Source organism: Hippoglossus hippoglossus, chromosome 10 (genome assembly GCF_009819705.1).
Source record: "Hippoglossus hippoglossus isolate fHipHip1 chromosome 10, fHipHip1.pri, whole genome shotgun sequence".
Lineage (NCBI taxonomy): Eukaryota > Metazoa > Chordata > Actinopteri > Pleuronectiformes > Pleuronectidae > Hippoglossus > Hippoglossus hippoglossus.
This window is the reverse complement of record NC_047160.1, coordinates 22,480,669-22,493,282: the sequence shown is the minus strand read 5'-3', so window position 1 is coordinate 22,493,282 and position 12,614 is coordinate 22,480,669. Positions and strand designations below refer to the sequence as shown.

The window sequence follows — 12,614 nt, the reverse complement described above, 5'->3', positions numbered from 1 at the left end:
TCTGGGAGTTTACTTTGTGCTTGTTTGATTCGCTCAGAGTTTATGAGACACTTTTTAAACACAGTTCACCTGCCACACGACTCGAGACGCACAGCCAGGACATCAGGGTTAAAGTTACCTGAACGAACCTGATCGCACACCATCGATTAATAACTAATTAAATGTGATGGTTAGTTGTGTGAGGAGCTACAGAGATGAACACACACACACACACACACACACACACACACACACACACACACACACTCCTGCAGACAGAAGTTCAGATTATGAAGCAACGTGGTGTTTTGACTTCAGTTTATGCAGGAACATAAATATGAATCCAGCAGATTTTCATAAAGATCAGTTCTACTTATGAGTGGTTGGAAAACAGCAGAGGATCAGAGTCTCTTGTTGTTCAGCACACAAGTGTGTGTTTGCCCTTTCCAATGATAGTGAGAGCGGGTGGGGGGGTTGGACACAAGGATATTGACCTGTGTGCTAAAGTGTGGATGTCGCACTGACGCAGCAGCGACGCAGCAGGACGCTCACAGAGGAGAGAACAAAGAGCAGGAGTCATAGTTTTATTGTCATCAAAACGCTTCGGTCTATTTTTCCAGGGGAGCATTTAGCAGTGGCACAAACCCGAGACGTTTTCTTGGAGGTTCTTGGCCACTCGTCACGCCGCGAACTTAAAAAGTCCACATCTCCCATGGTGCACAGTGGAGCGTGTAAAATTTGATACAGCTGCGATATGTTATATGGTGATTTTCATAGTTCTCGCATAAAGCGTGCCCCCAGTTGTTGTTACTCAGATATGATTTATTATTGGCGAGGACCAAAAATACTTTCCTTTCTTGAACCATGTGTGAATTGATGCATGTGCAGGTTGTGTTTTAGTCCCACGTTGAACAAGCACATTCCGAGATGTTACCTGAAAAATAATCTCTCATACATGCATTTTAATATTAAAGTTGTTTTTCATTTGGATGGCATTAAGGAAGGTGGAATTTAAGATGTTGAATTATTCCTGTTTCTGTCCTGTTGTGTCGGAGGAAACATCTGGTTTACATTCCAACATACTAATTTAATTTCACAAATTTTCAAGATATCGCGATAATATCACGATGGTGAATTCTTTCGCCCACGATAATCATACGCTACAAATCTGATATCCTGAAACCTAACTCTTAATCACATGTTTTACTTTTATTTCTTGCTCTCTATCTTTTTACACCGTTCCCCCCCCCGCCCCGGACTCCACATCTGGACCTTTTAAGAACACGTTGAACTCATCAGTTAAAAAGGCCACACTCCTGCTGCTCTTTTACCTTCAGCCGTTACTTCTCCTGTCCACATTAGAAGGTCCAGTTTCAGGTCGTGTCTGGAAGGAGTTCAGGAGGTGAACATCTTGGCTGTAAATCACTCACACGACCAGATGTTCCAGGTTTTCCGTTCACACGAACTTCCATCTGGATTCTCTGGAGGGTCGAGTTTAGTGGGGAAAAAAAAAAATAGTCTTGCAATCCCATCCTTGCACGAGACAAGATAAAAAAAAAAAAAAATCCTGAGGAATGAAACATGTAATTTAATTGCTGTAAATGATCTGCACACACATGGTGCCCAGTAAATATTGAAGCCTCATATTTGCTGTTGTGTCTCGACGTGGAGATGCTGTCGCTCGAAGTACATGAAAACCAGTCGTTTTCTTTGAGTTTTTAGGGAGAGAGTACACGACTCCATTATCCGCGGTGACATTAGACAATCTTTAGACTTGTCATTCAGCCGAATGGAACAAATGATAGACAAGCTGCCTGGAGTGAATGGAGCCAGCGTACCTCCTTAATCTGTATGAAGTTTGATCTCTGACAGGAGTATTTCTATTTCACTGCCTCTACCCCTTTTTTTTTTTTTGCAGAAATTGCAGATGTCCTGATATGATTCAGCAGTGTCTGTCTGACTAAGCTTTCAGTCGGATATGCAGACATGGCCCCGGTGCAGTCCCCGACAAGACATCCCTGTCTATGTCCCTTTGACGGGGCCTGTGCATCACTCCCACACTTCTCATCGCGTTTTTTTGCAAAGCGACAGCCAATTCGCGTCCTCGGGGGGGGTTGTGTTAAAACATGGAGTTTTAAAATGGCCAGCACAGATGGAGACGTCAAAAAACGAAACACAAGTTGAGGAGCTGAGCCCTCGTAAGAGAAAAGGAAACAGCCCCCGAAACACTTGATCTTTAAAGAAGACCTTGGTCCACAAAGCCTTTGTTGTACTTGAACCAAAAGTTGCTCATTCTGTCAAACAGGAAACACTTTTATCTCGGTCATCCCCCCCCCCCCCCAAGCCCCTCTTCCCCCTGTCCTCTGGGGCATTATTTCCTATGAGAGAGATTTCGAACATTTTTTACAGCATGTGTCAAAGCTGACTTCTTGCTAACCTTTAGAATCTTGACCACAGCAATAAACCCGTTACAGATTCATCTCTCCTTATGCCCTCCCTTGTCATCCAAGCCCTTAATCTTTACACCGTGGCTTCCTCCCCGAGCGGATATATAAGTATTCATCCAGCTTGGAGGCAGCGGGAATGTGACACAGTTGTATAAGGAGAAATATGGCGTTGTTGGGAAGATCCTATAACCCGTGTTTTATTGGTGAATAGAGAGGGTAGCGCTCTCTTGGAGGAGAGGTCATAAATGCACCATATCAATATCAATATTCACGTTCCCTTTATTGACTTAACTGTTCTGTTACTTGTTGTTGTTCATGATCTGGCGTCGTAAAAATTAGTATGGATGTGCCGCATGCGTTTTATAACTTAACTGCTCCTCTGTGTCTGGGAATCAGATGCTATTTTTATTTGCGCCTCTGCTCGTGGCAGATACAGTATGTCGAGGTTTGCACTGGCAGAACGAGCAGGGACGCTGCTTTTGTTCAGCTGTTGTCATTCACACTTCTCGCAGATTGGATTCATTTACAGCATTTCCATCCCGACACTCACCGACCTATTTAATTTTAGACCTTTCTGATGTATTTTTTTGGTCTGATTCGAGAGAGAGAGAGAGAGAGAGAGAGAGAGAGAGAGAGAGAGAGAGAGAGAGAGAGAGAGAGAGAGAGAGAGAGAGATGCACTCGCACTTTTGGCGAGTGCGTCTGTATGTGTGAGTGTGTTTAACAGATGCAGCCCTCTGCCACTTGCCTCAGGTGTCTCTGAGTGTTTCCACCACTTCCTCTCGCTTTCATCCGCCGCCAATTCACCTGCCAGGTGCAGTGACTCAACCAACTACAATGCAAACACACACTGTAAAACCGTTTCTACTGTCGGCAAGCACAATCCCATTAGTGCAAAGGCAAATAAAAATAGAAGCACACCTGTACTGAAGTGATAGTTTTTGAAATTCGCTCATATTATTTGTTCTGTAGATGAAGATACCTCGTGATTTTTTATAATGGATAAAATGCTTTTTATTTATTTCAACATATTTAAAGAGAAGCAGATCTGGACCTCGTCTCACCGACAACAGCAGCTGTTCTATTCAAATGAGGCAAACCTGCTGAGGTGAGGCTTTTTCCAGTTCCACTTCTGGAAACCGCCTGATTGGAAAGATTACAGCGCTTGCTCAGATATAAGGAGCCAATCAGGACAGAGTCCAGCTTCCAGGCTCTGATTGGAAGCAGAAACAGATTGTGGGCTTTTTTTGGAACTTTAAGTTGAAAAGGCAGAAACAAATTTAAAAGTGGACAAATGTCCTCAATGTGGACACGTTTGATCAAAATGTTTGTAGGGAGACAGACAATAGACTTTTATTGTCTGACATTTGGTTTTGAGTATAACACAAATATAATAATTAGAGTGCGACTGACATCCTGCCGATATGAACCTTTCACAGACATGTTGGTGTCTGCGTCTGCCAATACGAGCCAATATGAAAACTTTTATTTAACAGAATAAACAACGCGGAAGAGTTGTGCATTTATCTTTAGAATTTTTGCAAAGATTATAACCATTTTCTTAATTCACATTGAATATATTTGTTATATTTTTGTTTTCTTTTAATTTATACTTATTTATAATAAAGCTTCTGGATAGAATGTAAAATATAAAGCCTCAATTACATTTCTTCATCAGTCTATATACCGATACCATGTATTATTGTTCTTATTTTTTCAGACATTTTTTACTCAGCCCCAAAAAGTCAGGCAGGCTCTAAAAATATGCTTCTTATAAAATGTGAAGCCTGAATTATTTTGTTTCTTGTGTTGAAAAAGGATAAATTAATAATCAGACAAAGAGGAAAACTCTTTTGCTCCATTCGTGTGTTTTCCATTGGAAACAGATGAAATCTCTGGCTCGTTGATCAAAGTGCTTGTTCTCATGAAGTTGTTGACACGGTGCACTAAGTTCCCGGCAGTTACCAGAGAACAGTGGATGATACGGGCGGCTCCACTCTGTGTTGTGGGGAAAAAAAACAAACTCAGCTAAAATCTAGTAGAAATCCCAAAGAGACAGTGAGTTTTTTTTTTTTCAATTACACCACGGCCAGCAGAACAGATCCGTGTCCTGGTCAATCTTGGGAGTATTTCTTTTTACGAGAAATGCTGTCCCACACAGCGGGAACGATTTAGTCACGCTCTGAACTCTGCAGCTTATTTCCAGAAGTTCCCCCTGGGAAGTTTTCTGGAGAGATGTGCAACCAGGTTCCAGCATAAAAACAATGTTTGTCTCAATCATTTGGAGTTTGGCTGCGGTGCTCCAAGTTGTTGTTGGCACACTCCCACTCCAGATGGGCCACCTCTCTCACTGGTAAGTGGACTAATTATTCTCGGCGACGATGCCCATCAGAATAGTGTCATCAGCATATTTTAGCAGGAAACGCTTTTTTATGCCCGTCTCTATTTTTAACACCTTTAGTCGCTGCTCTGAATATTTTTTCTCCCGTTCTTCTGGAGCATAATTAGCAGCGTGTTTTCCAGGTAACAACCATAGAGGTAACAACACGACCACGAACGGCGTGAACAAGATCGGGGGGAATTTGCTGTGTGAGAGCAAACCGGGAGGATTTCCCGGACATTGTTTGGGGCAGAGGTGTGAACGCTCCTGTTCACTAAATACCACGTAGATGTCAGAGCTCAGACAAGCAATGTTGTGAACTCACAAATTCAACCTCCCATCCTCTGTCGGTGGAGGTGTTCCGCAGGGCACATTTTTGACATTTTGCGATTTGGAGGGCCAGCTTTTTCAGCGTTTTTGCCCAAGAAGAGAACAGCTCATGGCGCATAAATATTAATTGAACCGGCCGATGCTGCAGGAATAACTTATGCTAATTCGAAAAGTGGAGGGCTATTCACCTCAAAGCAATTTGTTGATGAGATAAGTGGGGATTGGGGCCCTGGTGTACTAAAGCACAGTGAAGTGGGGACGGCTCTCTGTGGCTCTGTGGCGTGTCGGATACACGAGAGCCCACTGCCACACACAATTAGCTCTCCACTGCAGACCTGGGAAGCTGATGATACAGGGGAGTGCATTAAGCTGTGGGGAGTCTCTGCATTTATCATGTGGAATTAACCGGAGTCTTCAACAAGGAATCAAACCAGTGGAGGCAGTTTTTTTTTTTAGACAAGGACACTTGTGTCAAGTCATTTATTTGATGCACTTTTTTTAGTTTTTTAGCCTAAATGTGCCACATTAAGTTTTTATTTTTAGTCGAGGTGTCAGCAACGGCTCAGGGCAAAGAAATGTCAGTGAGTCGGTCAGTCAACTACTTTCAAACTGAATTATCTACTACTTCTGCTAAAAAGATGAACACGTATGAGATACACACACACACACACACACACACACACACACACACACACACACACACACACACACACACACACACACACATATAAATACATTTATAGAGATGGCTGGGCAAAGAAAACAATTTTCATCAGTAGCAATAAAACATCTTTATTAAAAAAAGACTTGGAAACATGGAATGACAGACTGTTGCTGATGCATTTATGTATTTATATATAAATATATATATATACACGTCTCCTTTATTAAAGCTTAGTGTCAGCTTTGACACAGACGTCTCTCTCAACATTTAAAAGAGCTTCATTCACTTAATGCTACTATAATACTATATACGTTTCTTATCTAGTAAAAGGATTATGTTACCTTTTATCCTTTAAGTAACACTTACCCTGCTTTGATGTCAGGCTGTCAGCCATTTTGAGTATGTGTCACTTTTTTTGTTTTCCTCTTTGGCGCTTCAGCTCTGGCGCTCAGCTCCATCAGCATTTTAAATGTCTCTCCGACTCCGTCCACATTTTTCCAACATGTCTAACCCTCCATGTTGGTTCTGATGACATATATAAGTCTCAGAGACGGACATATTTATGCATCCTGCTGTTTGGAGAAGTTGGTTTTTAAAAAATTAGTTTTGCAGTTCAACAAGGCCAAGGCAACGCACTGAGAGTATTTTTAGAGACGTGTCTGATTCTTGGCAAATTACACGAAGTTGCTTATTTTCTGGATGGACGAAAAAGATTCAGAGCAAAAAATAAACCAAAAAAGAAGTTTTCACATTCGAAAGGCTCTGTCAGAACAAACCATTCAGAGTATTTAGAAAAGTCAGACTTGTCAGAAATATTGATGGAGGAGTCAGTATTCATTTCTGCTGCCGGTGATGTTACTGGTTTGCTCCAGCGGCCGTGAGAATTGATTCTGACAGTAATGGTGATGCTGGCTGAATGAACGGCGGCAGCTAAACATTGTCACTCAATGTTGAATCTGCATTAGTTAATTGGATTTCAAGGGGCACCTGTTTATTTGATCTGCCGAGGACACTGCTTTGTGTGTATCTTCGTCTGCAGGCTTTGAAGAGAACACACGCCTGGTCTTTTTAACAGACTGCTACATGGTCTGTGTTACTTTTCCATCTTCTGGTCCCCTTTTATATTTGATATTCTCCGCGGGCCCACATCCCCCTCTGGAGTTATTTGCCGCAGTCGATATCCATCTTCCCAGCGAGCGACAGGTGTTGTAGAAAAGTTCCTACCCGCAGATCAAATGGTCGGAAATCAAGATGCCTCCTCGGCGTGTTCCCTGCCCGGTGACTTTGAAGGAGATTGGGCGTCTCGCTGCGCTCACACAGGCACTTCACTTCCCCCCCCACCCCCCCCCAAAAAAACCAACGTGAGCACAGTTTGATTGAATCCAAAACCGTGACAATAAAGCAGGTCGGCTGAACGGGAGCCCGGCGCAGTTTAGTTATGTAAGAGACGTAGAGGAACGAGCATCTTATCCTCACACTTCCTGCTGCTGCTGCGACTCAATGCACCGACTCACACGTTCTCCAGTCTCTCTCTCTCTCTCTCTCTCTCTCTCTCTCTCTCTCTCTCTCTCTCCCTCTCCCTCTCCCTCACACCGGCGCCGCTCTACCACTGTGTCCTTCCCGCTTGTTTCAGACTTTGAGAGTTGAGGACTTGTATCTCGAACTGCTCCCGTCTGAAGTGAAGCTTTTGTGTCAGAGTAGAAATTCCGCCTGCTCCTCCGCTTTGATACAGCAACTGATTGTGTGGCACATTAATGAACAGCTCTCCCAAAGGAAACATGCAAGAGCAACAGGGTTCCCGGGTATTGATTGAAGCGGCTCTGGCGAGTCTCTGTCGATGCTGTGTTTGCACAAAAGAAAGACACCCATGGCAGAGAAGCTGCAAAAAAAAATAACAAAATGTGAAGTGAAAACGTTGGAAGTTAAACAGTTCTTTTTTCCTCCCCCCCACCTGCATTGGATCCATCCATTGTGCTCTCCCACAGGTCTTTAGAGCTGAAGTGGCTCGATTGTGTTGTGCGTTTATTTGCTTATTTGTTTTTATCCATTTCTACAAGCCCACGCAGATTTTTCTTTTGTGTGTGTGTGTGTGTGTGTGTGTTTTTCACAGCGATGCACCTTTTCGGCCTCAATTGGCAGCTGCAAGAGTTGGACAACCAGCCGGCTTTTGAAAACGGAGGAGCTGGGAAGACAGGGCCCACTCAGTCGAGCGTAGTGACAGCTCTGGCTGCTGACGGTGAGGAAATTAAAGACCCACATCTGAATAAATTATTAGTTAACGTTTGAATAAGCCTTTGAAGTATGAATGCTTCCACGACTAATGCTGCTTTTTTATTCTTTGTCTTGCTTTTCTTTATTGTAGTAATTTACTTTGGTCCGTGTTTTGAGCGTTGGAAATATATTTTGCTATCAGGGTCACATCTTTCTTTTCAGAAATGAAATTAATAAAGTCAACAAATTGACAGCGGCGTGCCGGGGGTGGAGCGGTTGCGTGACGTGATATTGACAAAAAAAAAACTATTTATATGAAGAAAATGAGGATTCCTGCTATAAATGCTTTTTTTTTGGAAATCAAACTTTAAAAGGTTAAAATACCCTCAAAGCACAAACTTTTAAATAAACCCAAAGGTTTAAATGACAATTACGAACGACGGAGTGCAGCGGCAGACCATTCAGCCTCCTGAATGACAAGAGTGAAACGTTCGATGCTTGACTCAGTCAGCCTTTAGAGTTTCTTGAGATCTTTTCACCTGCTGAATACTAATTGGCGGATTCCAGACGGCTTTGTGCAGCCTAATCATAATTTTTTTGGGGACCATTGTGTATTCAACAACAAGCAGCCGGGCCCCTCTCAGCTCACCTTTACTGCAAAAGCCACCTAAATTAATCTCCGAGCACACAGCTGTATTTATAATGCACAGCCATGGAAGCATTAATTGAGTTGAGTAGGCCGGGCAAAAAGCTCAATTCTTTAAACTCGGCTAGATTTAAATCCTCATAAGTACTGCTAATTAAGATAGCATGAGGCAGGTTTTTGGACTGTTTAAAGGCAATCAATAGCTGGCTATTATTCTCCCCAGAGGTAAACTTGGCTTCCAGTCTTCACTTTGACTGAAGCTAAAGTGACAGGTAATGGCCTCATTACACAAACACACACACCCCCACACACACACACAGTGACGCAGACACACACACACACAAAACACAGAGGCATGTAAATAATCGAGGTCTGGCACAAACAGATACGCTCACACTTGCAGTATTAATGGCCCCCACACACTGAAAATGCTTCTTACAAGATGCAGGAGCAAAAGGTTGATTTGTTATTACGTGGCGGGACGACTCTGCATCATCCGGGCTAACGAGTTAAAAGTCATTCCGGCGGTAGAACAAAGCGCGCGGCTGTGTTTCTTCGACAATACAGCTTTGGACGGCAATGACTTTAAAGGTGCTTTAAAGATTTTTCTTCCTAACAATGAAATCTGTTCTTGTAATAACACCCTGCAGGCGACGGTTTTTCATGCGAGCATGAGTCATATTAAAACCGGCCATTCCTCCGTCTTTTGGCGCGGTAAGGACACAGTTTAAGGACATCATTCTCCAAATTGTTTTGATTTGCTGTTATTGCTCTGGAATGGTGGCACTCAGTATATCTGACAGATTCCATTTAGACCTTATCTGATGCCGAGCCTGACTCCATGAGTCACCGGGACCAGAGAAAAGATGGGAGATGCGGCCTGTTGGAGTCTTATAAAAAGCCAATTATATCTGGTCATTTTTTTCCGCCGAGCAGTGCATCATGGGCCGCGGGGAACCATTACTTTTAATCCCGTCTTGCTCGGTCACTGCTCATTTGGGGAAAGATGTGACTGTGTTATTGTCTCGGTTCCTGCTTGAATAAAGGAATCTGATTACACTGACAAGCAAAAGATAAAACGCAGCATTTGCTGATATCCGGATATCAGATTTACACAAAAAGCAATATTGTGTGTGAGATGAATGTGAAGGATTTAACTGATTGCATGAGAGACAGTGTGATGATCAATGTATGACGTCTGACCTCAGCTGCGTTTTTGTCCTTCTTACATAATCTGATGGTGGTGGGGGTGTGTGTCTGTCTTAAAAGGAAGGACTACCGTGCTGCTCCAGGAGAACAACTCCATCGATACCGGACAGGTCGACATCGGGAAGAGGGCGGGGCAGAGCGTCCCACCGGGGGTGTTCTGGCGTTCCCAAGTCAGCATGGACCAACCGCGCTTCCTCAAGTTCAACATCTCGGTGCAGAAGAACGCGCTGATCGGGGTCTACGGACGAAAGGGTCTCGCTCCGACTCACACGCAGGTAAAGGCTTTCTTTAAAAAGATCTTTTTAAAAACGAGTTAATGTCTCTGAGATTAACGACACAACGAGTCTCCAAAGGGAAGAAGTTATAAAGTAGAATTCCTCACAGGCAGAGAAAATATCTCCGTCAAGGCCCAACAGACCTTAAATTCAATCAAGCCAGCACCAAATTGAATACACTCGTAGATTAGTTCCCTAAATATGTCAGATTTTTAAAGTCATGATCTAAGCATTGTTCCCTGGGAGACAGCTGCATCTGCCCCTTTGTTCGGATCCTGTTCTTTATCGGCCTGTGTTCCATCTTTCCACTAAGTTTCGTGGAAATCGCTCAGTATTTTCTTCGTATTCCTGCCGACAACAGACAAATGGACACTAATGAAAACATAACCTCCTTAATGGAAGAAGGGTTTTTTAGCTACAGCCTTATTTGGTCCAATCTTACCAATCGTTCATAGCGGTGGCAAATTAAAGCTTAATTTAAAGGCAAATTTTCACTTGAGTGGGAATAATTCTCTTTAGTTCTGCTTCTGCTGCATGTTACATACATTTCTGCTGTTTTATCCCCAAAGTAAAAAACAAACTTTAAAGAGATAATGATAAATTCTGTTTCTCGTTATAGTGAGAGAAACATGAAATGAAACCAGTATAGGATTTATTAATTTCACGAACACCCTCCCATCAAAAGAAACCGCTTGTGTCTTTAACACATGATTCATTCTCCTGTAAAATATGTCTGGCTAAATAAACCTTCAACAGGAAATGCATCATATCAAGGATGTAAAAGTAATGTCATTGAACCTCCATTATTTATTTAAGTTTTCATTTGGTAAACGTGGAGGTTTTAAAAGCCAGGAACATAATATCGATATATTTAATCAATAATCATAATACAGAGATGAGGGATTTTTAATTCCACTATTGACTTTTTTTCCCTCTGTTTTGGTCTCAACCAGCTCCAATGGGAAATATCTGTCAATTGAAATGTTAAATCTCACTATTTCATCAATACCAACAATTAAAATCTATATTTTTCTCTCTGAAAACAGCTGCCAACTGTGTCTAAAAATAACTGGAGTGATGAAAACCCTGAAAAGCTGCAGGGAGCTGAGGGGAACTGATGAGTTAATGATAATAATAATTCTCTCTGGGTTAATCACTACATGCGACCCCTTCTACATTTAATGTAACCATGTGATCAGCTGTTTCGACAAGAAACTGATTAATAGCAGCTTTAAGGTTAAAAAGAGGCCGTTTCCCTCTCTGCATGAAGCTTATTTCTATAAGTACAATCAAAACTGATTTATAGAGTTTTAAAAGAAAAATCGAATATTATAAATATACATTATTAAAAATGGTTCTTTATCTTCCCTTATCCGATCCCTCATTTGAATTCTAGACGTGCATCCGTGATAACTGAGCACCAGTTTAGTTTCTGCCGTCAGCTTCGATTTGTCCGTGCGTGGACATGCACTCTCTTCCCCTTCCGCTAAATGTCTGCCATTTGCAAACTGGAGTGTTTCCAAAATGTCTGATGTGTCACTTGAATGACATTTTCTCTGGATCTGAATGTCCGACGTCGGGCGACGGTGATGGAGACACTCAGACAATGGCCATTTTCCACCACACTTGACTGCAAAAGCTCTTAGCTTCACCTTCTTGACATTCTCTTTCAGCAAAGATGGGCTTCACTCAAGTGTAGACAGTTAGGGCCACTCTTTGACGGAGGAAAGTCCGATGCCGCTGACAACAGGTGAGCCGCCTCGCGCTTTCAAGGTGAAAGAAGGAAGCTCAACAAAAATCAAAGACCGACGGGCACTAATTAACCAGACACTACTTTTATGTCTCCGCCGATTGTTACACAGACACTCAAACCTGTCAATGCTGGACTCGGTGTCCATTGTGGCTACCTCTAAATTACATTCAGTTCAGGTACCGCGGGCACAAATCAATGCATTTACTTAACTGAGCATGAAAGACCCCAATGAGAGAAATTGACTGTTAGTCTTATTCACAGCTTGACAAGACAAGAGTCTTTCCACCTCCGTATAGACTTCCTCCATCTGCTATCGAGTGTCTGTCTGTCCTGATACAAAGCAAACAAGTTAGAACCAAGCAAACTTTTGTATTTCTTTCCACTCAGGAATTCCTGCTCAGTTGTTATCAAGTACCAGACTAAGTTGGTTCAATCTAAAGTCTGAAGAATTTACAGGCTCCGAGTGTTCCTCCTCCCTCCGTGAGGCATCCGCCAGTCTCTCCACGCTTGGTCTCTCGCCTGTTATTCGCCGGCATTGTTGGATTGAGATGAGTTGGGGGTGCGCTTTCACACCAGCTAATCGAGATGTATGCACTTGGCCTGGAGGTTCAGGGCTTGTGGGATGAACTGTTTTATTACTTCTCCCTGAAGCCAGCAACACAAAGAAGTCAACTTCCGCCAGGTTAATATCGCTCCCCTGCCCCCTGATCTACTCAAAGGG

General features: G+C 42.7%; 1 protein-coding gene across 8 annotated transcripts in view; it reads left to right on the top strand.

The window, feature by feature from the left end:
* si:dkey-237h12.3 (teneurin-3) overlaps nt 1-12,614 on the top strand; it is a 152,595-nt gene that overhangs the window by 76,460 nt on the left and 63,521 nt on the right. For all 8 annotated transcript variants that reach the window (XM_034598492.1, XM_034598497.1, XM_034598495.1 and 5 more), the window contains 2 exons: nt 7,910-8,035; nt 9,926-10,140. In XM_034598492.1, the coding sequence (XP_034454383.1) occupies nt 7,910-8,035; nt 9,926-10,140 (341 nt within the window). The remainder of the gene's footprint in view (nt 1-7,909; nt 8,036-9,925; nt 10,141-12,614) is intronic.